At 41.9% G+C, this 27,998-nt stretch overlaps 1 protein-coding gene across 2 annotated transcripts in view; it reads left to right on the top strand.

Annotated features, from left to right (window-relative positions):
- The first annotated feature begins 1,081 nt into the window (after positions 1-1,081).
- LOC139418754 (c2cd2 like) overlaps positions 1,082-27,998 on the top strand; it is a 47,130-nt gene continuing 20,213 nt past the window's right edge. The window contains exons 1-2 of one of the 2 annotated variants that reach the window (XM_071168429.1): positions 1,082-1,392; positions 1,864-2,295. In XM_071168429.1, coding sequence (XP_071024530.1) covers positions 1,921-2,295 — 375 coding nt within the window. In that variant the 5' untranslated portion in view covers positions 1,082-1,392; positions 1,864-1,920. The remainder of the gene's footprint in view (positions 1,393-1,863; positions 2,296-27,998) is intronic. The other variant, XM_071168428.1, reaches the window with a different exon arrangement.

Here is a 27,998-nt window from a genome sequence, read left to right as displayed (position 1 = left end):
AGGCAATGCTACCAAATACTAATTGAGTGTATGTAAACTCCTGACCCACTAGGAATGTGATGAAATAAATAAAAGCTGAAATGAATCATTCTCTCTACCATTATTCTGACATTTCACATTCTTAAAATAAAGTGGTGATCCTAACTGACCTAAGACAGGGAATTTTTACTAGGATGAAATGTCAGGAATGGTGAAAAACTGAGTTTCCATGTATTTGGCTAAGGTGTATGTAAACTTCCGACTTCAACTGTATATATATATATATATATATATATTAATGTTTTTTCTTGGTCATTTTTTTGTGGAAGCCTGGCTTCCCTTGTCAACCATGAATACATGCCACTGTCCACCAGGAAGAAAATGTGATAATGTATCACGTTATCCTGTGCCAGTAACCATGTCAGTAGGCTATCCTATTTCGTCAATGTCTCTCGGTGTTGGGGCTTTTGACTGTCGCTGCCAGGACAACCGTAAAACAGTGCAGGTTCAGGTCAAGGCACGCTGCTCTGAAGATGAAGCATTCTAATTTTATGGACATAACATGGACCAATAAAAGACCAGTTCTCATTTTGTCCTGAATTTTTACAGTAATTTACTTCATCTTGGCACTCCCCCATTGTAAAAAATATTTTGGAAGTTATAGAAATGCATTTATTAATGTCTACATTCATTTTTGCCATATTTATTATCTTACAAACAACTTAATGTATAGACACTTTTAAGGTATACAATGTGAGCTAAACATACACCAACAAATATATATAAAAACATTTTCCTTGGAGTATCATTTTTTGAGATGACTAATGTTACTGTCCCCACTACAACAACAAAAAATACACAAATACACGTCCTTGAAACATGTAATTGAAATACTGTAGAATTCCATTCATTCCATATAGAGGCCTGCGTCTACTGGGAAGTGCCAATATGGCCTACCGGCAGCTTTGAAATGCCTTGAAATGGCCAATAGTAACAAAAGCAATCCAGGGTTGATATACATCATTGGTGCGCGTCCAAGGAGGATTTGCCGAAAAATAAAATGTTGCGTGGCCCTTTAAATGTATGGTTCAGAGTGGTTGTGCACGCGCTGTTTGTGCGACTTGACAGTTCATCAGTTACTGCGCAATAGCGTACCATTGCCGAATTTGTACTGGATCGGATGATCGGAGGCATGCAGGCTATAAAATAGTTGATATCCAATCATGCAACTTATTGAGGATATAAATAGCAGTTGCACATTGATCGGGAAACGGCACAACCGCTGATCATGACAACAGAAGCACATTCGGATGACGGACACAATGTATCCCGCGGTTACTGATTTCTTGCTGTCGATGCCTCCACTGACTTAAATGGTGGCGCTGTCAGATCCGACCTTTCGTGAATTACACTGTAGGCTAATTCCGTGTTTTACTATTTTAAAGGCTATTGCAATAGGATACACTCACTCTTCAATCAAGAGCAACAATATAGCACCAGCATTTGTTTTATTTGTGCATGGTTTATTCTACTGTAGAGTTACGTAATGCATGTTGTGCTACTAAATATGGCAACCTTTTGATATGACGACGCAATGTGCCTGCAAACACACATGCAGCGTTTTGCATGTGACTACAGCCTATACTGCCATAAGTGCACAGCATTTTAGTAACACACAGTTGTAATTACAGTTGTCATTAATTTACAAATCTAACTTGTGATTCTTGTCATGGCTAGATCTATTCAGGTTAATTTCAAATAACCAACCAAATTCGTCCAATCTTTCTTGAATATTTCTTAATACATTATTAATAAATATGCTCTTGAAATATGTAAACCTAAATGACTCATGAATGACTGTTCTCTGGCCCTCCACCCCTATAGGCATACAAAAGAAGACCCAAACTTAATCCTCCAGTCTGATGATATGAGAAGCCCTAGATGATGATGGAGATGCTCTGGTACATAAACTGGCTGTGCCTGATGGGTCTTTTCCTGGCCTCCCTACTCATCGTGTTGGCCTGGCTTGTCCAGTACTCCCTGGATGTACTACACCCGACGAGCCTCAAGTCACTCACCCAGGGCTGGGGTGCCACATCCAGGCTACTTTCACCTATCACCCTCTCCCACCGGACTCAGGCTGGGGGTGTGTGGGGCACCCTGCTCAAGCTCTGGCTCGGACGGGATCGAGGAGGAGCAGCGTCCGAGGCCGGGGTGAAGGGTCTGCTCACATCACTGTTCTCCTTCAAGTCTTTCCGGGAACATTGGCAGAGGGCTTGGGTCAAAGTTCTCAATGAACAAGCCTGCCGACATGGGGTAAGTTATTTTTGTTGTTGCTCCTGGCCGTTCTATGGCAGGATTGACTAATTCATTAGACGTGTCGATAAGAGCATTGAGCATCAAAACCCAATATATAATTAGCCTGTTACAGATTGCTTGTTTTGACATTAACTGTCAAGCAACACAGCAGCAGTTGCAATGTTGAAATCTGAAAACATTGTGCCATAATGTGTGTCTGTGTGCTGTAAGTATGTGTAGGCAGTGGTATCTCCATCATTCCAGGCAGCAGGCAGGGAGGCGGGCAGTGCTTCTCATTGTTGGAGTTTTGTGTGGGAGTTTGAGTGTCACGATAAGCAGGCAAGAGAGATCAGTTATTGTGTAACCACACTGAATCAATCCACATGTGAGTGGTGAGACCATAGAGATGTGTTATAATATGTTCAACTTATTTCTGTGGGTTTGAGACAATCCCACAAAGCCCAAAGTATGAACGTTCATCTGTGTCCCAAATGGCACCATATTCCCTACATGGTGCACTATTTTTGTCCGGGGCCCATAGCGCTCAGGTCAAAAGTAGTGCACTATGTAGTGAATAGGGTGCCATTTGGAATGCCGACCATGTGTTATATAATCAATAACTATCCCTTTTCACCTGTATGGCAACATAGAGATGGTGGTATCAAGGAAAGGGCTGAAATAAGCAGCCACTCTCTCTGATGAATGTATGCACTCAAATGGATGCCAATACACAAACTCTATCTTCTCTATTACTGGGTAATGCACATCCACTTTCAGTACAAAGTCCGAGCCTAGAAAACCCTTTCATTTCTCCCTGTCATGCTGCCAGTCACAAAGAGACAGTCTACCTCCTACTGTTGTAAGTCCTGTGTTTGCGGTGGACACCAGACTGTTAATGTACTTACTTTATTCAAACTCTACGTTTGATGTGCCTGTATCAAATCCCACTGCTCCGTCTACAGCCCTAGTGGGCACCTTCGACCACGATCTGTATGTGTGTGGGTGAGTGCATGTGTAAGACTGTGTGCGTGTTAAAGTTTAAAGGGGCTCAAACTACCACCAGTCAGCTCAAAATGTGTGTGCCGTGTGCGTGCGCCTATGTACGTGCTTCCATGCGCGTTTTTGTGTGTGTATGTGTGTTAGTTTAAAGGTAGTCGAACTGCAACTCCCTAGGGTGAAAGGGGACACTGCTCAGAGCTATCCTCTTGTTCTGACCTACAAAGGCTATTGTAGACCCAAAGATGGTACTGTACAAAGACCAGAGCGTCAACAAAACCCTGTAAGTCTAGTCCAGGAAGACATAGAGGAAAATCCAGTTTGTGTGTTACGTCAATGCAGCCAACAATAACATCCTGGTGCAATTGATCAGATGCAATTATAATGTTGAGGCATGGTCCAACAGCATTCTTGTAGAATGTATCACTTCATATATTCCACACTGCTATATTCCTTCAACAAGCTCTCTTTCTAATCAAAGAGGGTCAAATGGGTGTTTTATAGAGAACAGAAGGCTTGTTAAGTTAAATGCTTTTGCACACCGTTTCCACCCCTCTGCCTAGCGAATTAAATACTAGTGCTTGTTCAGCAACCCAGATATAGCCTCCCCGTTGTCAGGGGGTTAAGAACACGGTTACATCATTTTTTGCTTACATTTCAGTCAGTCTGCAAATAAATGCGCCAGGAGAAGACAAAGACAAGACCGCATCAGAAAAAAGCTGTTTACCCATGTGGTGTTTAATTTGTACTCTGGCTAACTGCCAAAGCTGATAGAGGCACCTAATGTTGCTATTTCCTCTGCGTTACGAAAAAACCCGCAATCAACTCTCATTGGTGTAATCTGTGTGGTATCTTGGATTAGGCCAACAAGTATTTTGTGTGGGCAACTGGGCACCCCAAGCACATCAAAGTCTCTGGTAAATTTTACATCTGTGAGTAGGTTGGTTGTAGAAGGAATGTCATTGTATCCTTCACCGACTAAAGCCTTATGTCGACCTCACACAATCATCCAATAACAGTGTTCACCCCCCTCATTTTGCTAGGCCCAACAACAGACTCTTACTCGACTTAATGGACTGTATGTACATTAACCTACATTTTAACCTATAACCTACTGTATTTGAAGGCAAAACACAGCTCCACAATGAACCTGTGGTGTTTAGCATGAGGTGGTCACATGCCTGTGTCTTAGTAAGAGGTCTTTGGTTCCTCCTTACCAGCTCCCCTCATCTTCAAATACACCTGACCTGAAAAACTAGCCGGAAGGGTTGTGCTGCTACAGTATGACAAGTGTTAGATAACCAATGGTAGGGCTGTTGCGGTCATGCCATTTTGTCAGCCGGTGATTGTCAAGCAAATATCTGCTAGTCTCGCAGTAATTGATTAACATAAAAACATTTAGCATCTCCTGTCTTCTATGCATAGCCTACAAGCCACTGATGCAGACCTTTGGAACATCTACATTTTAAAAAGTCAAATAAATCCATGTAATGTAGCCTATACCATCACAATAAATCCATCATTTATTTTAGACGGGTCTAAAGAAACATGATATTAAGAAAATGTAGTCTATTTCAGAAGAACAGAATAGCATACTCTTAGTTGTCCTTATGTTAGGCCCTGATCTGGCTATGCGACAGTGGGCTCAAATTACTGGCACCCCTGACTGGCAATGCACAAAATATAAACCATATAATTATAGAGAAACTCAAAATACTAACATGTGAGAAATACTGTACTTTATTAATGTTTCAATGGAACCCACCAAAATTATTTATTGATTTAATAAAAAATCAATGTCCTCCAAATCAAGGTTTCACAATTAATGGCATCCTTAAAGATTATTGTAAATAACAACTACCAAAATTAAATCAGGAATTAAATTCCACTTATTTAAGTTTATCTAAGTCTTAAGGAACTATATTGAGCCGTTACATCACTTCCTGTTTCACTAGTGTATAAAAATGAGGTAACACGCTGGCTAATATTAATAATATGCGTGTCAATCTCTCCTGGCTGAAAGTGGAGGAGAGATTGACTTCATCACTACTTTTATTTATGAGAGGTGTTGAATGCACCGAGCTGTCTGTCTAAACTACTGGCACACAGCCATGACTACATGTAACTCTATTCCACATCAAGTAACTGACGCAAGCAGTAAAATTTGATTTTAAAAAACAGATTTAAAAAACGCCTTATAGAACAGCGGGGACTGTGAAGCAACACAAACACAGACACATGCATACACACACACAATGACATACGCATTATACATACACATGGATTTAGTACTGTAGATATGTGGTAGTGGTGGAGTAGGGGCCTGAGGGCACACACAGTATGTTATGACATCTGTGAATGTATTGTAATGTTATTAAAATTGTATAAACTGCCTTAATTTTGCTAGACCCCAGGAAAAGTATGTTAGGCCCTGATCTAATAGGGATCCATAATAAATACAAAATACAAATATCCCTTTGTCATCCAACACCATGAAGAAAACAAATGGCAGTTCAAAAGATACAGATGGTCATATACCTTTAGTAATCTGGTAGTGGCTACAAGAATATCCACAAACAATTGAATATACCACTGAGCACTGTCAGAGCAATTATAAAAAAATTCAAAAGATACGGAACAGTTGAAAACCTCACGGGTAGAGGACTGAAATGCATTTTGCCCCCGAGGATAGGGAGGAGGATGGTAAAAGAAGCAACAAAATCCCCAAGAATCACTGTGAAATAATTGCAGGCCTTGGTGGCGTCTTGGGGTCACCAGGTTTCAAAAAGCACCATCAGATGCCACCTCCACAACCACAGGCTCTTTGGAAGGGTTGCCAGAAGAAAGCCCTTTCTGACCCCAAGACACAGACGCAAGCGCTTGGAGTTTGCCAGACGTCATTTAAATTATGACTAGAAGAAGGTGCTCTCCAAAATTGAACGTTTTGGTCAGATACAGCATTGGAATGTTTGGCATTGAAACAGATGCATACAAGGAGAGGCATCCCATACCCACGGTGAAATATGGTGTTGGGTCAGTGATGTTTTGGGGCTGTTTTAATTCCAGAGGTCCATGGGCACTGGTTAAGATTAATGGCATAATGAATTCCACCAAGTATCAGGCAATTTTGGCTGACAATCAGGTTGCCTCTGCCAGAAGGCTGTGACTTGGCCGTAGGTGGACTTTCCAACAAGACAATGACCCAAAACATACCTCAAGATCCACACAGAAATGATTTTGTTGTCACAGAACCAATGTTCTGCCATGGTCATCTTAGTCGCCGGACCTCAATCCAATCCTAAACCTGTGGGCTGACTTGAAGAGGGCAGTTGATAAGCGCAAACCCAAGAATGTGAAGGTCTTGAAAGGATCTGCATAGAGGAATGATCCAAAATCCCTCCAAATGTGTTCCTTGTCAAACATTAAACCTGACTCCATGCCGTTATCCTTGCCAGAGGTGGTTGCACTAAGTACTAAATGAGGAGTGCCAATAATTATGAAATCTTGATTATCCTTATCCAATTCCAAGACGCATATTGAAGATATTGGAAGAACTGTCCACATTTACTTTTCGTCAGCCAAGAAGATGAGTAGGCCTAACAAACAGCAAAAGCACTAGTTTATGTCAATCTACTATCCCCCATAGTACAAAAGTTGACCTATTCTGTGGGAAAAATAAATATTCCAAACATAGTCCGGAACTGTTGTAGGATGCGATAGATCCCAAATTAATACAACACTAGCAATAAAAAAAAACTATTTTAAGCAATGAGCCTGACTCAACAAGTGAGAACGTTTAGCTTAAAATGTTCATAAACTATTAGGCTATTTCTTCACATTATAAGCGCAGCAATGTGCACACAGCAATAAGTGCGAATGTCCCAGGGATGCAAACTAGTCACCTTTCGGCGAAAATGTGTTGTTTTGAATCCAAAATAGGCTGGATGCCACTTTCCATCTTTCTCACTTTTTCAATACAGTGGATAAAAAGGGGTATGCCAGGTGTACTCTCTGCCTGAAAGAGATCAATTATTCCAACAAAGGGTATAATGCTCTGCTGGCACATTGTAGAACAGATTCCACAGGCAAAAAGTGTACAATGTAATAATGTGCAGGTTTGCCCAAAGATATTGCTTTTGTTGTTTTGAACTTGACAGTAACACATGTGAGTCTTGGGGGATTATTGCATTTTTTGACTCAGTGAACGTTATTTTTGCACACATGTAGCCTTGTGCACTTGATCGATGTCTGCTATAGTGGCCACTATAATAGAGCAAAAATAGAATACCTGTTTGTTTCATTCTATTTCTACTTAATTAAGATGTTTTTTTCCAAAGTGAAATATTTAGACGTGTGTGTTAGAGGTCGACCGATTATGATTTTTCAACACCGATACCGATTATTGGAGGACCAAAAAAGCCGATGCCGATTTATAATTTTATTTAAATAATAATATATATATATATATACACATATACACACACACACACACACAGTGGGGCAAAAAAGTATTTAGTCAGCTACCAATTGTGCAAGTTCTCCCACTTAAAAAGATGAGAGAGGCCTGTAATTTTCATCATAGGTACACTACAGAAAAAAATCCAGAAAATCACATTGTAGGATATTTTATGAATTTATTTGCAAACGATGATGGAAAATAAGTATTTGGTCAATAACAAAAGTTTATTTCAATACTTTGTTATATACCCTTTGTTGGCAATGACAGAGGTCAAACGTTTTCTGTTAGTCTTCACAAGGTTTTCACACACTGTTGCTGGTATTTTGGTCCATTCCTCCATGCAGATCTCCTCTAGAGCAGTGATGTTTTGGGGCTGTTGCTGGGCAACATGGACTTTCAACTCCCTCCAAAGATTTTCTATGGGGTTGAGATCTGGAGACTGGCTAGGCCACTCCAGGACCTTGAAATGCTTCTTACGAAGCCACTCATTCATTGCCCGGGCAGTGTGTTTGGGATCATTGTCATGCTGAAAGACCCAGCCACGTTTCATCTTCAATGCCCTTGCTGATGGAAGGAGGTTTTCGCTCAAAACGGATCACGGATCAGTCATCCTGGTCCCTTTGCAGAAAAACAGCCCCAAAGCATGATGTTTCCACCACCATGCTTCACAGTAGGTATGGTGTTCTGTGGATGCAACTCAACATTCTTTGTCCTCCAAACACGACAAGTTGAGTTTTTACCAAAAAGTTATATTTTGGTTTCATCTGACCATATGACATTCTCCCAATCTTCTTCTTGATCATCCAAATGCTCTCTAGCAAACTTCAGATGGGCCTGGACATGTACTGGCTTAAGCAGGGGGACACGTCTGGCACTGCAGGATTTGAGTCCCTGGTGGCGTAGTGTGTTACTGATGGTAGGTTTTGTTACTTGGGTCCTAGCTCTCTGCAGGTCATTCACTAGGTCCCCCCGTGTGGTTCTGGGATTTTTGCTCACCGCTCTTGTGATCATTTTGACCCCACGGGGTGAGATCTTGCGTGGAGCCCCAGATCGAGGGAGATTATCAGTGGTCTTGTATGTCTTCCATTTCCTAATAATTGCTCCCACAGTTGATTTCTTCAAACCAAGCTGCTTACCTATTGCAGATTCAGTCTTCCCAGCCTGATGCAGGTCTACAATTTTGTTTCTGGTGTCCTTTGACAGTTCTTTGGTCTTGGCCATAGTGGAGTTTGGAGTGTGACTGTTTGAGGTTGTGGACAGGTGTCTTTTATACTGATAACAAGTTCAAACAGGTGCCATTAATACAGGTAACGAACGAGTGGAGGACAGAGGAGCCTCTTAAAGAAGAAGTTACAGGTCTGTGAGAGCCAGAAATCTTGCTTGTTTATAGGTGACCAAATACTTATTTTTCCACCATAATTTGCAAATAAATTCATAAAAAATCCTACAATGTGATTTTCTGGATTTTTTTTCTTCTCATTTTGTCTGTCATAGTTGAAGTGTACCTATGATGAAAATTACAGGTCTCATCTTTTTAAGTGGGAGAACTTGCACAATTGGTGGCTGACTAAATACTTTTTTGCCCCACTGTGTGTGTGTGTGTGTGTATATATATATATATATATATATATATATATATATATATATATATGTATATATATGTATATATATATATACACAGTGCCTTGCGAAAGTATTCAGCCCCCTTGAACTTTGCGACCTTTTGCCACATTTCAGGCTTCAAACATAAAGATATAAAACTGTATTTTTTTTGTGAAGAATCAACAACAAGTGGGACACAATCATGAAGTGGAATGACATTTATTGGATATTTCAAACTTTTTTAACAAATCAAAAACTGAAAAATTGGGCGTGCAAAATTATTCAGCCCCCTTAAGTTAATACTTTGTTGTGCCACCTTTTGCTGCGATTACAGCTGTAAGTCGCTTGGGGTATGTCTCTATCAGTTTTGCACATCGAGAGACTGAAATTTTTTCCCATTCCTCCTTGCAAAACAGCTCGAGCTCAGTGAGGTTGGATGGAGAGCATTTGTGAACAGCAGTTTTCAGTTCTTTCCACAGATTCTCGATTGGATTCAGGTCTGGACTTTGACTTGGCCATTCTAACACCTGGATGTTTATTTTTGAACCATTCCATTGTAGATTTTGCTTTATGTTTTGGATCATTGTCTTGTTGGAAGACAAATCTCCGTCCCAGTCTCAGGTCTTTTGCAGACTCCATCAGGTTTTCTTCCAGAATGGTCCTGTATTTGGCTCCATCCATCTTCCCATCAATTTTAACCATCTTCCCTGTCCCTGCTGAAGAAAAGCAGGCCCAAACCATGATGCTGCCACCACCATGTTTGACAGTGGGGATGGTGTGTTCAGAGTGATGAGCTGTGTTGCTTTTACGCCAAACATAACGTTTTGCATTGTTGCCAAAAAGTTAAATTTTGGTTTCATCTGACCAGAGCACCTTCTTCCACATGTTTGGTGTGTCTCCCAGGTGGCTTGTGGCAAACTTTAAACAACACTTTTTATGGATATCTTTAAGAAATGGCTTTCTTCTTGCCACTCTTCCATAAAGGCCAGATTTGTGCAATATACGACTGATTGTTGTCCTATGGACAGAGTCTCCCACCTCAGCTGTAGATCTCTGCAGTTCATCCAGAGTGATCATGGGCCTCTTGGCTGCATCTCTGATCAGTCTTCTCCTTGTATGAGCTGAAAGTTTAGAGGGACGGCCAGGTCGTGGTAGATTTGCAGTGGTCTGATACTCCTTCCATTTCAATATTATCGCTTGCACAGTGCTCCTTGGGATGTTTAAAGCTTGGGAAATATTTTTGTATCCAAATCCGGCTTTAAACTTCTTCACAACAGTATCTCGGACCTGCCTGGTGTGTTCCTTGTTCTTCATGATGCTCTCTGCGCTTTTAACGGACCTCTGAGACTATCACAGTGCAGGTGCATTTATACGGAGACTTGATTACACACAGGTGGATTGTATTTATCATCATTAGTCATTTAGGTCAACATTGGATCATTCAGAGATCCTCACTGAACTTCTGGAGAGAGTTTGCTGCACTGAAAGTAAAGGGGCTGAATAATTTTACACGCCCAATTTTTCAGTTTTGATTTGTTAAAAAAGTTTGAAATATCCAATAAATGTCGTTCCACTTCATGATTGTGTCCCACTTGTTGTTGATTCTTCACAAAAAATACAGTTTTATATCTTTGTTTGAAGCCTGAAATGTGGCAAAAGGTCGCAAAGTTCAAGGGGGCCGAATACTTTCGCAAGGCACTGTATATATATATATATATATATATATATATATATATACAAAAATGTATTTGTAATAATGACAATTACAACAATACTGAATGAACACTTATTTTAACTTAATATAATACATCAATACAATCAATTTAGCCTCAAGTAGATAATGAAACATCTTCAATTTGGTTTAAATAATGCAAAAACAAAGTGTTGGAGAAGAACGTAAAAGTGCAATATGTGCTATGTAAGAAAGCTAACATTTCAGTTCCTTGCTCAGAACATGAGAACATATGAAAGCTGGTGGTTCCTTTTATCATAAGTCTTCAATATTCCCAGGTAAGAAGTTTTAGGTTGTAGTTATTATAGGACTATTTCCCTCTATACCATTTGTATTTCATTAACCTTTGACTATTGGATGTTCTTATAGGCACTTTAGTATTGCCAGTAACAGTGTAGCCTCCGTCCCTCTCCTCGCTCGAACCAGCAACACAACGACAACAGCCACCACATCGAAGCAGCGTTACCCATGCAGAGCAAGGGGAACAACCACTCTAAGGCTCAGAGCGAGTGATGTTTGAAAAGCTATTAGCGCGCGCTAACTAGCCAGCCATTTCACTTCGGTCACACCAGCCTCATCTCGGGAGTTGATAGGTTTGAAATCATAAACAGCGCAATGCTTGACTCACAACGAAGAACTGCTGGCAAAACACACACAAGTGCTGTTTGAATGAATGTTTACGCACCTGCTTCTGCCTACCAACGCTCAGTCAGATACTTAGATACTTGTATGCTTGTATGCACAGTCAGATTATATGCAACACAGGACACGCTAGATAATATCTAGTAATATCATCAACCATGTGTAGTTAACTAGTGATTATGATTGATTGATTTTTATAAGATAAGTTTAATGCTAGCTGGCAACTTACCTTGGCTTACTGCATTTGCGTAACAGGCAGTCTCCTTGTGGAGTGCAACGAGAAAGAGGCAGGTCGTTATTGCGTTGGACTAGTTCACTGTAAGGTTGCAAGATTGGATCCCCCGAGCTGAAAAGGTGAACATCTCTTTCTGCCCCTGAACGAGGCAGTTAACCCACCGTTCCTAAAATAAGAATGTGTTCTTAACTGACTTGCCTAGCTAAATAAAGATTAAATAAAGGTGTAAAAACATTTTTTTTTTAAATCTGCGCCCAAAAATACCGATTTCCGATTGTTATGAAAACTTGAAATCGGCCATTCCGATTAATCGGTCAACCTCTAGTGTGTGTGTGGTCACAAGCGTTCTATTATAAAGGCTGTCATGGCTACCTGCAATATTAGTGTATTGTTTTTTTTCTCAAGATCTCCGTAGTACATGTCTATAGTCTAAATCAATCACGCAGAGTTACAGCGGTACAGCACCGATTACACGGAGTACCAGGCAGTTAGCAGGTTTGGTAGGCTACTAATGACCATCAGCAGCATCAGAGCTTGGAGAAGCCTAATTACCATGACTAAACGCTCACATGGAATTTGACTGCCTTCATGACTCGTGGCGGTAAAATGGTCACCGTAACAGCCTTAACCAAGGGGCGAGCCATGTCACCGTCATCAAGCTCTCCGCTCCTCACACACAGGCACCTGCCAGGCATGTTGCCCTGGACACTCAGTAACAGATACCTTGGCAACAGTCCCAAACCATGGTGTCTGCGACTGTGACTCACGTTCACACTGACCTGTGCACTGTCACGATTATGTTTCTGCATCGGGCAAAATATGCAGGAGGAATAGAGGCATCAGTGTCATGACATGGTCGTTACGTCGGGATGGAGAAACCTGAGTAATTTTATTACATTATCCTAAAGTGCTGCTCTGGCACCATCCACTGATGTTGTTATAGAATACTTGTTGTGCTATGAAGACATGGCTATTCAAGTTTAAAATTACCACCAAGATTACCATTACCATATCCTACACAGCATCATCAGATATGTGATAATCCACTAAAGGCTATATTTTGTAATAGAAATTAGAAAAGTTGTATCTTACTTATTTATGAGTATGTCATGTCTGTCTTTGCCTTCTGATACACTTAAATCCTTACACTCTAGGCATACAGTATGTCACCACCTGACATCACACGGTAGAGTCCCATGGCCTTATTAGTCTTGCATTACCAAACTCCCAGGTCTCATTCCCACGTGTCGTGCAGGGAGCATGGAATCAACTGAGGCTACCATAGCCTTATCCTGAGTGTACACCCAAGTCCGTCTTTGCTTGGAACTAGGCTGTCATGCTGAAACCATGGCCCAAACACGCAGCCACTTTGAGGCTAAGAGCTTGCATTCGGAAAGTATTCATACATCTGGACTTTTTCCACATTTTTTACATTACATTCTTATTCTAAAATGGATTAAATTGTTGTTTATTTCTCATTAATCCACACACAATACCTCATAATGACAAAGCAAAAACATTTTTTTCGAATTTTTTGCAAATGTATTAAAAATAAAACACTGAAATATAACATTTCTATAAGTATTCAGACCCTTTACTCAGTACTTTGTTGAAGCACCTTTGGCAGCGATTACAGCCTCGTCTTCTTGGGTATGATGGTAAAAGCTTGGCACACCTGTATTTGGGGAGTTTCTCCCATTCTTCGCCACAGATCCTCTCAAGCTCTGTCAGGTTGAATGGAGAGCGTCGCTGCACAGCTATTTTCACGTTTCTCCAGAGATGTTTGGGCTCTGGCTGGGCCACTCAAGGACATTCAGAGACTTGTCCCGAAGCCACTCCTGCGTTGTCTTGGCTGTGTGCTTAGGGTCATTGTCCCGTTGGAAGGTTAACCTTCACCTCAGTCTGAGGTCCTGAGCTCTCTGGAGCAGGTTTTCATCAAGGATCTCTCTGTAGGCCTCCCGAGTGGCGCAACGGTCTAAGGCACTGCATCCCAATGCTTGAGCTGTCACTACAGACCCGGGTTTGATCCCAGGCTGTGTCGCAGCCAGCCGCGACCGGGAGACCCATGAGGCAGCGCACAATTTTCCCAGCGTCATCCGGGTTAGGGGAGGGTTTGGCTGGCCGGGATGTCCTTGTCCCATCGCCCTCTAACGACTCCTTGTGGTGGGCCGGAGCGGATGCACACTGACTTCGGTTGCCAGTTGTACAGTGTTTCTTCCAACACATTGGTGCGGCTGGCTTCCGGGTTGAACGAGAGTGTGTCAAGAAGCAGTGCGTCTTGTCAGGGTTGTGTTTCGGAGGACACATGACTCTCGACCTTCGCCTCTCCCGAGTTTGTACGGGTGTTGCAATGATGGGACAATACTGTAACTACCAATTGAATATCACTAAATTGTGGAGACAAAGGGGTAAAAATTAAAATAAATAAAAGGATCTCTCAGTACTTTGCTCCGTTCATCTTTCCTTCGATCCTGACTAGTCTCCCAGTCCCTGCCTCTGAAAAACATCCCACAGCATGATGCTGCACCGCCATGCTTCACTGTAGGGATGGTACCAGGTTTGACGCTTGGCATTCAGGTCAAAGAGTTCAATCTTGGTTTCATCAGACCAGAGAATCTTATTTCTCATGGTCAGAGTCCTTTAGGTGACTTTTGGCAAATTCCAAGTGGGCGGCAGGTAGCCTAGTGGTTAGAGCATTGGGCCAGTAACTGAAAAGTTGCTAGATCGAATCCCTGAGCTGACAAGGTAAAAATCGGTCGTTCGAACAAGGCAGTTAACCTACTGTTCCTAGGCCGTCATTGTAAATAAGAATTTGTTCTTAACTGACTTGACTAGTTAAATAAAGGTTAAAATAAAATTAAAAAATGCTGCATTAATGTTTTGGTACCCTTCCCCAGATCTGTGGGGAATCCTTACTACCAAGGATTATCAAGAAAAAAACTTCTAACAAACAAAACCTGCATAAGAAACACAGCAGAACCTGGAAATACTATCTTACTCAAAACTGAGTGAGTAATGTTCAGTCTGAACCTATTTCTGAAGTCAAGTTTTTTTTACTGAGAAGTGGCTTCCTTCTGGCCACTACCATAAAGGCCTGATTTATTTGAGATGGTTGATGGTTGAGATGGTTGTCCTTCTGGAAAGTTATCCCATCTCCACAGAGGAACTCTGGAGCTCTGTCAGAGTGACCATCGGGTTCTTGGTCAACTCCCTGACCAAGGGCCTTCTCTTCCGATTGTACAGTATGGCCGGGCGGCCAGCTCTAGGAAGAGTCTTGGGGGTTCCAAACTTCTTCCATTTAAGAATGATGGGGGCCACTGTGTTCTTGGGGACCTTCAATGCTGCAGACATGTTTTGGTACCCTTCCCCAGATCTGTGCCTCGACACAATCCTGTCTCTGAGCTCCTTGGACAATTCCTTCGACATCACTGCTTGGTTTTTGCGCTGACATGCAGTACACTGTCAACTGTGGGATCTTATATAAACAGGTGTGCCTTTCCAAATCATGTACAATCAATTGAATTTACCAGGTGGATTTACAGGTGGACTCCAATCAAGTTGTAGAAACATCTCAATGATGATCAATGGAAACAGGATGCACCTGAGCTCAATTTTACGTCTCATAGCGAAGGGTCTGAATACTTATGTAAATAAGGTATTTCTGTTTTTTACCTGTTTTCACTGTGTCATTATGGGGTATTGTGTGTAGATCGATGAGGAAAACAATGAATTTTAAATAATTTTAGAATAAGGCTGTAATGGAACAACGTGGGAAAAAAATCAAGGGGTCTGAATACTTTCTAAATGCACTGTAGGTGAGGAAGCCAGGGACACACGAGTGTGTGTATGTCTGCGCCGTGCGGGTCTGGGCATCCAAGTGTCTGATACTATGTGATGGATGTGTTCCATTTCCACACACAGACTTTGGCGTCGATACCCACACAAAATTTGGTGTGACGGACACGGGTGTACCCCCACTCTCCTGAAGATGCTGGATCAGGATATTGTCATTCGTGTTAATTGGTTCTGCAAACACAATTCCACAGTGCCATTTTAGTCCGATTACCACTGGTGTGCTGCTGATGGAGACGGATCACAGGAGTGCATATGCCTATGTGAATGGGAGAAAGACTGGAGAGGAGGAATGCAGAAGTGTGTGTGTGTGTCCAGTTAAATGATGATGATCAACAGGGTAAACTAAGAAGCTTTCCCGTCTCTCTCGTGCTCTGTAATCCAGGGATTTGGCATAAGGCCTCAGCACAGCTGGTTACGTGTGACTCGGATGTCAACAGAAGGACGTCCTCTGGGAGGACGCACACACACACAATTACACATGGTGCTGTGTAATTACAATTATAATCACCTCTATTGACTAGTACTGTACAAAAACATAAGTACACGCCTCTGGCTAATGTACCAACACATGCTCCTATCCACATGGTGGGTAGCCCATATGATGGCGGGTCATATAGATTTTAATTTAAAACACAACGCACATCAGACAGACACAGCTCTGACCGGCGAACTCATTCCACAGCGTAATGCTCCAGACTAATGCACACAGAGAGAGAGAGCAGATGCTTACAAACACTAACATAGTGGCTCCAGCTTCACTTATACATGAGAATGCTAAAGCAATTAAGCACACACACACACACAAACACACACTGACCTCTTTGATACTGCGTATGTAGAAAATGCACATGAGGGTCCTCTCTTCTGATGTAGTTGTTTACTAGTGTGTGATGCAACAGCTTCACTGCTTCCACCTTGGGAGAGAATTTTGGAAGTCCTTTGATGAGAGATTGAGGAGCTGTGGCATTGTCTGTGTGATGTTACTCAGCCAGAGATTAAGGCCTATGAGTAGAAGAAGTGTTATTGCCGGGTTCCGAAACATTTAGTGACATGTTGACAAACAAAATGGTGACGTCATTTGAATAGTAAGAACGAGTATAAAATAGTAACCCTATTTGAAGAAAGACTTGAGTTTTATATAGCAAGGCTTTATGCTGAGCAGGGCCAAGAAGGTACTCGGAGCAAGCTGGTGTGACACTGCTGTAGGAGAAGGCTTGGTTGGCATCTGCATCATCAGTAATGTCATCCCATTGTCTGAGTGGTCTCTACACTACAGGTGGTGGGTCAGTTTGGGAAGAGCAGGTTACAGCCTCACTGTGTGCATCACTGTGCATCTGGAGGAAAGGAAAGAAGACTGTCTGCTGATGGGTGGCTGGGGGGGGATCTGCAATTATAAATAGCCTGATGATTATCTCAAGACCAAGGTTCTCTCTCTCTTTCTGTGACCGGGGCTTTGTTGGACAACAAATGGCGTCCTTCAAAAAGCTTCCTTCAAAAACATTTATCTTCATTTTCCAACACCAGTAGATGGTTTTGTGTGGGAGATCTGGGAATCCTCTCGGATTTAATGCTGCACAAAAATATAACTTAATTTAACATGTAAAACACGCAGTATGAGTCATGGGTAGTAGCGTATCCATTGAAACATGTGATTTGCCGACTGCAGTATGCCATGTGGGCAATTCCACTCCAGCGGGAGCGGGAAATATGTTGTTGTATGCCAGATTGTGTTTCCATTGCAGTCATTTAGCTTTGGCGCTGCACCTCAGCAAAAATCATTATGCCATCACAAAAAAATATAGAGCATGAAGAAATATGTCTGCCTAGGTGCATTTTTTAAAGATGCTAGAACAGTCCATATTTAAATTTACTCTGCAAACAAAACGAGTAATGAATAGAAAAATCTAACAACCCCATAGTAGAATAATTTAGTGCTTTCACAAAGTATTCATACCCCTTGACATACAGTGGGGCAAAAAAGTATTTAGTCAGCCACCAATTGTGCAAGTTATCCCACTTAAAAAGATGAGAGAGGCCTGTAATTTTCATCATAGGTACACTTCAACTATGACAGACAAAATGAGGCAAAAAAATCCAGAAAATCACATTGTAGGATTTTTAATGAATTTATTTGCAAATTATGGTGGAAAATAAGTATTTGGTCACCTACAAACAAGCAAGATTTCTGGCTCTCACAGACCTGTAACTTCTTCTTCAAGAGGCTCCTCTGTCCTCCACTTGTTACCTGTATTAATGGCACCTGATTGAACTTGTTATCAGTATAAAAGACACCTGTCCACAACCTCAAACAGTCACATTCCAAACTCCACTATGGCCAAGACCAACGAGCTGTCAAAGGCCACCAGAAACAAAATTGAAGACCTGCACCAGGCTGGAAAGAGTGAATCTGCAATAGGTAAGCAGCTTGGTTTGAAGAAATCAACGGTGGGAGCAATTTATTAGGAAATGGAAGACATACAAGACCACTGATAATCTCCCTCGATCTGGGGCTCCACGCAAGATCTCACCCCGTGGGGTCAAAATGATCACAAGAGCGGTGAGCAAAAATCCCAGAACCACACGGGGGGACCTAGTGAATGACCTGCAGAGAGCTGAGACCAAAGTAACAAAACCTACCATCAGTAACACACTACGCCGCCAGGGACTCAAATCCTGCAGTGCTAGACGTGTCCCTCCGCTTAAGCCAGTACATGTCCAGGCCCGTCTGAAGTTTGCTAGAATGTCATAAGATTGGGAGAATGTCATATGGTCAGATGAAACCAAAATATAACTTTTTGGTAAAAACTTAACTCGTCGTGTTTGGAGGACAAAGAATGCTGAGTTGCATCCAAAGAACACCATACCTACTGTGAAACATGGGGGTGGAAACATCATGCTTTGGGGCTGTTTTTCTGCAAAGGGACCAGGACGACTGATCCGTGTAAAGGAAAGAATGAATGGGGCCATGTATCGTGAGATTTTGAGTGAAAACCTCCTTCCATCAGCAAGGGCATTGAATATGAAACGTGGCTGGGTCTTTCAGCATGACAATGATCCCAAACACACCGCCCGGGCAACGAAGGAGTGGCTTCGTAAGAAGCATTTCAAGGTCCTGGAGTGGCCTAGCCAGTCTCCAGATCTCAACCCCATAGAAAATCTTCGGAGGGAGTTGAAAATCCGTGTTGCCCAGCAACAGCCCCAAAACATCACTGCTCTAGAGGAGATCTGCATGGAGGAATGGGCCAAAATACCAGCAACAGTGTGTGAAAACCTTGTGAAGACTTACAGAAAACGTTTGACCTCTGTCATTGCCAACAAAGGGTATATAACAAAGTATTGAGAAACTTTTGTTATTGCCCAAATACTTATTTTCCACCATAATTTGCAAATAAATTAATTAAAAATCCTACAATGTGATTTTCTGAATTTTTTTACAGGCCTCTCTCATCTTTTTAAGTGGGAGAGCTTGCACAATTGGTGGCTGACTAAATACTTTTTTGCCCCACTGTAGGTATGGGTAAAGTGACTAGCAGCAGCGTGTGTGAAAATGTGTGTGTGTGTGTGTGGCGTCAGTATACATGTGTGTTCATGTTATGTGTGTTTGGCTGTCATTTAAGTGTGTGTGGGTAGAGTCCAGTGTGTGTACATAGAGTCAGTGCAACAGAGTTAGTTTAAAAAAATGGGTAAATGTAGGTATCCATTTGAATAGCTATTTAGCAGTCTTGTTTAGAAGTCTTATGGCTTAGGTGTAGAAGCTATTCAGGGTCCTGTTGGTTCCAGACTTGGTACCGCTTGCCGTGCAGTAGCAGAGAAAACAGTCTGTGGCTTGCGTGGCTGGAGTCTTCCTCTGACACCGCCTGGTATAGAGGTAATGGATGGCAGGGAGCCCAGCCCCAGTGATGTACTGGGCCGTACTCACTACGCTCTGTAGTGCCTTGCGGTCAGATGCCAAGCAGTTGCCATACCAAGCGGTGATGTAGCCAGTAAAGATGCTCTCGGGGGTGCATCTGCAGAGCTTTATGAGAATCTGAGGACCCATGCCAAATCTTTTCAACCTCCTGAGGGGGGTGAGGCATTGTCGTGCCCTCTTCATGACTGTGTTGGTGTGTTTGGACCATGATAGATCCTTGGTGATGTGGACACTGAGGAACTTGAAGCGCTCAACCCACTCTAATACAGCCCCATCAATGTGAATGGAGGTGTGCTCGGTGATCAGCTCCTTTGTCTTACTGACGTTGAGGGAGAGTTTTTGTTGTCCTAGCACCACACTGCCAGGACCTCCTCCCTATAGGCTGTCTCATTGGTGTCGGTGATCAGGCCTACCTGCGTTGTGTTGTTGACAAAGTTAATGTTGGTGTTGGCGTCGTGTTGTGAACATGGAGTACAAGAGGGGACTAAGCAAGCACCCCTGAGGGGCCCCCGTGTTGAGGGTCAGCGTGGTGGATGTGTTGTTGCCTTCCCTCACCACCTGGGGGCGGGCCATCAGGAAGTCCAGGATTCAGTTTCAGAGGGAGGTGTTCAGTCCCAGGGACCTTAGCTTAGTGTTGAGCTTTGAGGGCACTGTGGCGTTGAACGCTGAACTGTAGTTAAAGAACAGCATTCTCACGAAGGTGTTCCTTTTTTCCAAGTGGGAAAGGGAAGTGTGGAATGCAATAGAGATTGCGTCATCTGTGGATCTATTGGGGCGATATGCAAATTGAAGTAGTTACAGGTTGTTTGGGATGATGGTGCTGATGTGAGCCATGACCAGCCTTTCAAAGTATTTCATGGCTACAGATGTGAGTGCTACAGGGCGAGGTTGAAAATGTCAGTGACACCACTTTCCATCTGGTCAGCGCATTCTCTAAGTACGCATCCTGGTATTCCGTCTTGTGACTGTTAACCTGTTTTAAATGTCTTTCTTCGGCTATGGAGAGTGTGATCACACAGTCATCTGGAACAGCCGGTGCTCTCACACATGGTTCAGTGTTGCTTGCCTCAAAGTGATCATAGAAGGCATTTAGCTCATCTGGTAGGCTTGTGTCATTGGGCATCTTGTGGCTGGGTTTCCCTTTGTAATCCGTGATAGAGCCGGAGTAGTAGGATTCAATCTTAATCCTGTATTGATGCTTTGCTGGTTTGATGGTCCATCGGAGGGCGTAGCAGGATTTCTTAAGTGTCTGCCAGGTTCTTTATACCATGACTGTGGAACAAGCCAACATATCCATTAACTTCAATATTCACCAATTTACATGTTACCTCATTATCCTTAATTAATTAACAGTTATAGAACTTTGCCAAATAATATCAAACGTCATGACTATCAATTACTTCTAGAAATTCACATGATCAACAGTGGTGGGAACCCTTTCATAAAAAGGGGCTGAATGTGCCATCACTTCCTTTACAACACCCAGGATGAGACGAAGCAAATGGAATGCACATCAAGCTAAGTACACGGCTCAGGTTCTGAAAACAAATGCAGTTAGCTAACAGACATTCAAATACAGAAAGAGCACAACATAACGACTCTTAACAATATAAGGGGATCATTTTAACAATGGACCAGAGATCACTAAAATGTGGTGTTTGTTTGTTTGTTTATGTTACAGCTTGCTGTGTGCCCACTGTTTTGTCTTCCCCCGGCTCCCAACACCTCCCTCATATGGCACTCTGTTGCACATTACACACACCGTTGCTCAATAAACAAATAAATAGTAACTTGTAATTCGTGAAAATCTCAAATAGATGGTGACGGAAATGAGAACCGTCACAGGGTGTGAATACTTTCTGAAGGCACTGTAGTTACCCAGAGACCCGTGGGCCTTAGGACAGGGACGCAAACACAAAGTGACACCCTGGACATCCTCAGGAAGGATCTCGCTCTATAAATTCCCCCTGTAGAGACTCCCACTCTCTCAAGAACAAAGCTGTAACTGTGACTGTCACTTCTCTCACATGAGGAGTAGGCCAATCTTTAATGACTCGGTTGTTCAACCATATAGCATCAGGTGCGGTAATAATGGATTTTAGATGATTTAAATAAGAAAAGTTTCATTGTAATGACTCAGGATATATGAATGTAGTCTCATTGTATTAAACAAATGACTGAGGATGATAGTATTGACCTTTTCAATGTTTTTTTGTGCACAGTGTTGGGATTCAAAGTGATTGATAATAGTGGGGGGAAAGTACAGTAGATGCTGCTCTACACTAGCTTAACCTCATGGTGAGGGTAAATATTTGTCATGCCATGTTTTTGATTTATTGAAATTATATGGTCATAGCTATTATTGAAGGCAAAGTGAAATCCGAGAGCTATGCAAAGTTATATAAACTGGAGGGTCGAGTCACTGTCTAATCAAAATCCTTCACTGCACACCGCGTAGCTATGGGGGGGGTTGAGTAAGCACTCCATATGCCAGGGCAAACGGATGTTGCCTCATGACTCAAACTGAGTTATTCTGCTGCTCAATGATCGCTACATATTTCTGTCTGAGACTGTCGTCATTGAAGTCGTTTGTGGTGATGTCAAAATGAGGGGCGTTGTACAAAACAAAGTCCTCAGCAATTGGCTCGTCTAACCAATCGAGTAATAAAAATAATGACATATACATATTTACAACTGTAACAATGATAAATGTCCATGTGCGCAGGGTATATGTCCATACAAGGTGCAGCAGGAGGGGTAGGTAGCTGCCTAGTATTCAGCAGCCTGATGGTCTGGGGGTAGAAGCTATTGGCCAGTCTGACAGTTTTTGCCATGATGATTATTATTATTTTTTACCTTTTATTATTTATTTATGATGCTCATATACTGTATGCGTCTGAGTGATGGAAGCGGGAAGAACAGGCTGTGGCTCGGGTACTTTATGCTCTTTTTGGCCTTCCTGTAACACTAGTGATGTCAGTGTCCTGAAGGGCAGGCGGTGTGCACCAAATGTTGCGTTCGGCTGAGCGTACCACCCTCTGTAGAGCCTTGCGGTCAGCAGTGATGGAGTTGCCCTACCAGGCTGTCATGATGGTGCTCCTGTAGAACACTGTCGGCTCTCGGTGACAGGCCAAATTTCTACAGCTTCCTGAGGTTGAGGAGTCGCTGTTGGGCCTTCTTCACCAAGACGCACCCTTGTGGGGTCCCCGTGTTGAGGATCGGTGTTGAGGAGGTAATGTTGCCTACCATCACCACCTGGGGATGGATGACCCATCAGGAAGTCCAGGACTTAGTGGCATAGGGAGGAGTTCAGTTCCAGGGCCGTGGACTTTGTTGTTAGCTTAGAGGGCACTATGGTATTGAAGGCTGAGCTGTAATCAAACAACGTCCTCACATATGCATTCATTTTGTCCAGGTGGGTGAGGGCAGTGCAATGGCAATTGCGTTGTGGATATGTTGGTGTGGTAAGCAAATTGGAGAGGGTTGAGTGTGTTGGGGAGGGAAGAGGTGATGTGGTCTTTTACTAATCTCTCAAAGCACTACATGATGAAGGGAGTGCTACCGGTCGGTAGTCAATTCAGTTCAGTAACTTTACCTTTCTTGGGCACGGAGATGATAGTGGACATCATGAAGTAGGTGAGGATAACGGCCTGAGATTGAAAATGTTCAAAAACAAAACAGCCAGCCGGTCTGCAAATGCTATGAGGGGTGCGGCTACGGATGCCGTCTGGGCCGGCAGCCTTGCGAGGGTCAACACGCTTGAATGACTTACATACAGTGGGGAGAACAAGTATTTGATACACTGCCGATTCTGCAGGTTTTCCTACTTACAAAGCATGTAGAGGTCTGTAATTTTTATCATAGGTACACTTCAACTGTGAGAGACAGAATCTGAAACAAAAATCCAGAAAATCACAACTAAGGAGTGGCTCCGTAAGAAGCATCTCAAGGTCCTGGAGTGGCCTAGCCAGTCTCCAGACCTGAACCCAATAGAAAGGTTTCTATACCAAATATAAAGTTCTGCTTTTCTGATGTATCAAATACTTATGTCATGCAATAAAATGCTAATTAATTACTTAAAAATCATACAATGTGATTTTCTGAATTTTTGTTTTAGATTCCGTCTCTCACAGTTGAAGTGTACCTATAATAAAAATTACAGACCTCTACATGCTTTGTAAGTAAGAAACACTGCCGATTTTGCAGGTTATCAAATACTTGTTCTCCCCACTGTATGTCCTCTGCGGAGACCATAAGCACGTAGCCCTTGTTATCCTATGGGGCTCTCCTCTGCAGCTCAGAGGTTTTACGCTCGAAGCGTGAAAACAAAAGGTGTTTAGCTCGTCCGGTAGGATGCGACGTGACTGGCTTTCTTTTTGTAATCCGTGATCTTTAGAAGCCACACACGCCTCGTGTCCGGTGTCTTCTGTGTCTATACCTGTGTCTTGCAATCTTGAGCAATCTGCGTAGGTCGTATTTGTACTGTTTAACCATACAGTTCTCCCTGGTCACCTTGACGTGTTTATAAGCAGCATCTCTCTACTTCAGTTTCCTGACAAGGCTGCAATCAATCTAAGGTTTTTAATTCAGTAAGTTTTGAAAGACACCATCGGTATCACATCATCTATGTATGTATTGATGAATCCGGTGGTTCAGTCAGTGTATACCACAGGCCACAATCATCCTGATCAACTCTATGCGAAGGAGATGTGTCGCGTTGCATGAGGAAAATGGTGGTCACCCCAGATACCGACGGGTTTTCTGATCCACGCCCCTACCTTTTATTAAGGTATCTGTGACCAACAGATGCATATGTGAAATGTTTTTTTTTTCTTACATTGAATAAAAGCAGACACACAGAGCTACAAAATGGTATGCCATACACTGCAGTTGAGGAACAACGGGAAAGTAATCCTGCTTTGAAAGTTGATAAACTTGTAACTTCACTTTTGAGAAAATGGCCTTTGAGTGTTTTGGTACCTATTGGAGAGCTCTTCTTTGTCTACACCCATTCAGCATTGTTCACACCCTCTTAATCTTTAGCACCACCCTTCTCTTTAAGGGTTGATTGAGTGTTCTGTTCTGTCCTAACAACAACAGTCAGGCACTCAAGCTAACTGGCTAGCGTAAGAGAACCATTCACTGACCATTTTACTCGCCCTAGCAGAGATGTTTAGGCTGTTTTTATGTTATCCAGAGCATTGGTGAGTGCAACTGTGCTGCTGGCAACGGGTGTTGAGCATTTGTAAATTCGTCAGTTATTCTGCGCTCTGGCACACTCAAACAAGAGTGCTCTGAGATCGGCGTAGATAGCCAGAGTGAATTTACCAGCTACGTCTATCAACAGTTGTCACAGTGATATTCTATTTAAATGGTAATCTTTTGTTAAGACATGTAGCTACCTATCTAGGTAAACAATGAACCATAATCCTAACTCATGACAATACTACCCTGCATTTATCTACAGGTAGCTAACCAACCAGGTTCAACGTTAACTAGCTGACATTAGGCTATAACTAGCAAAGCAAATGGCTCTGAGATACAAATAGTTAGATCAGACATATAATGTTAGCTAGCTAGCTAACAGTACACTAACTTGAAATGAAAACAACTTTGTCAAAATTAGAAATGTGTAATGTCTAAAAATGTAGCTATCTTACACGTATACATCATGGATGGACTCCTCTCCCTGTCACAGATGCCATGGTTGCCCTTAGATTGAAGATGTAATCCGGAGACAGGGGTTTTCTCCATCTCCTTAGCTATCATACTCTAATTTTACTGATTTCAAAACTTGGTCTTCCAGAAAGAGAGGACCTGCATAAGGTCCTCTGCATAAGTGTTGGAGAGCAACACGTATGCAGTTCTACTAAGTGATGATTTAAAAAAAGCTGCATTAGACAGGATTACCTACACATACTGACCAGCTCAAATAGACAGACGCGTTCTATATGGCAGACCAATCCGAACTCATCTCTCGGCATGTCCAGCCCACTCATTATCTCAGACAATCATGGCTAGCAGGGAAGGTTGCTGTCTTTTTTCTGTGGCTAAACCAACTAGGCTCGTAATTTAACAATTGTATTCATATTTATAGATGGCATGCAAGTCTGTTGAAAGTGTGCTCCAGAAGGCATTTCTGCCAAAAACGCATTTTGATAATAAAAAAAGTTTACGTTCAAATGGCTCACCTGCAACATACGCCTAGTTTCCTAAAACGAGTCACATATCTTTATTCCCAGTCATGTGAAATCCAGAGATTAGGGCCTAATGAATTTATTTAAATGGACTGTTTTCCTTATTATGAACTGTAATTCAGTAAAATCTTTGAAATTATTGCATGTTGCATTTTATATATATTTTTTCTTATCAAATAAATGTGAAAGTATAAAATATTGAATGAATAAACAAAAGGCACCTGATGGACTATCAGACCATGAGAAAAATGATTATCTGGTCTAATGAAACCGAGATTGAACTCTTTGGCCTGAATGACAAGCGTCACGTCCGGAGAAACCAGGCACCGCTCATCACTTTTTGAATACTTTTTGAATACCACATCTGGAGACAATGTGACTTTTGGTTCATGAGAAGATTTTAAAGTATTTTCTGCGACCATATTTGAATGCAGCATCTATTGAAGACCATTAAACTGTTTTAATGAGTCTAAATACAAAATCTGGAGTGAATCTGACATGTTTCATGAGAATAAGATGATTGCAGATGATCTTTGAGCATTAGTGTTAGACATGCAAAGAATGAGTTGTTAATAGTTTCCTTGTTTTTTGAAATATCAATACGTCCATGATAGCGATGACAAACTTGATAGGCCACTGTGGAGTGGATTTACAGTAGCTTAAATGGACACGTAAAATCAGAATACTTTTTTTTTACTCCGGCATCTTTTGACCAATTGCTTAGCTTTTCTCAAACTAAGTATACCTTTTACAGCAGTTGGCAAATCAGGGTCACACAGAGTGTTTCTTGGAAGTCTTAAACAAAACTACGTTGAAACAAAAGTTGACACCTCACACATGGTTATGGGCTTAAAAAAGGAAGACCATGTACCGTGTTAGATATAGAAATAAATTACATCCAAATATTACACTTAATATACATCACAGAAGACTGAAATATAACAAAACCCTTTAACTTAGAAACACCAGATTTTCGGCAGGTTTTTAAAAGTAATATTTATTAATTATAGGGCTTTTTGAAATAATGATTAATAATAATAAAAAATATGAATAACATTCCACCCATCTACTGGTGGCCATCTTTGAATACATCAACGTTATTTTCTCAAACTCTTTAGGGACTCCCATATGTCTTTCAGCTTCATTAAGTAGTACCCACAAAACACCAGTCTCAACATCAACAGTGAAGAGGTGACTCCGGGATGCTGGCATTCTAGGCAGAGTTCCTCTGTCCAGTGTTCTTTTGCCCATCTTAATATTTTATGTTTATTGGCCAGTCTGGGATATGGCTTTTTCTTTGCAACTCTGTCTAAAAGGCCAGCATCCCGGAGTCGCCTCTTCACTGTTGACATTGAGACTGATGTTTTGCGGGTACTGTTTAATGAAGCTGCCAGTTGAGGACTTGTGTGGCGTCTGTTTCTCAAACTAGACACTCTAATATACTTGTCCTCTTGCTCAGTTTTGTACCAGGGCCTCCCACTCCCTTTTCTATTCTGGTTAGAGCCAGTTTGCACTGTTCTGTGAAGGGAGGCCCTTAAATACACAGCGTTGTACGAGATCTTCAGTTTCTTGGCAATTTCTCGCATGGAATAGCCTTCATTTCTCAGAACGAGAATAGAGTTTCAGAAGAAAGTACTTTGTTTCTGGCCATTTTGAGCCTGTAATCAAAACCACAAATGCTGATGCTCCAGATACTCAACTAGTCTAAAGAAGGACAGTTTTTTGCTTCTTTAATCAGAACAACAGTTTTCAGCTGTGCTAACATAATTGCAAAAGGGTTTTCTAATGATCAATTAGCCTTTTAAATGATGAACTTGGATTGGCTAACACAATGTGTAATTGGAACACAGGAGTGATGGTTGCTGATAATGGGCCTCTGTACGCCTATGTAGATATTCCATAACAAATCATCCGTTTCCAGCTACAATAGTCATTTACAATGTTAAATGTCTACACTGTATTTCTGACCAATGTGATGTTATTTTAATGGACATTAAACTTCTACCCCCTCCTTTTTCGAACATTCTGTTAAAAATCGCGCAACTTTTCAGCGTCCTGCTACTCATGCCAGGAATATAGTATATGCATATGAT

The sequence above is a fragment of the Oncorhynchus clarkii genome, chromosome 10 (assembly GCF_045791955.1).
Source record: "Oncorhynchus clarkii lewisi isolate Uvic-CL-2024 chromosome 10, UVic_Ocla_1.0, whole genome shotgun sequence".
NCBI lineage: Eukaryota > Metazoa > Chordata > Actinopteri > Salmoniformes > Salmonidae > Oncorhynchus > Oncorhynchus clarkii.
The sequence above is the reverse complement of the archived record's forward strand: the minus strand, read 5'-3'. Positions and strand labels throughout refer to the sequence as shown.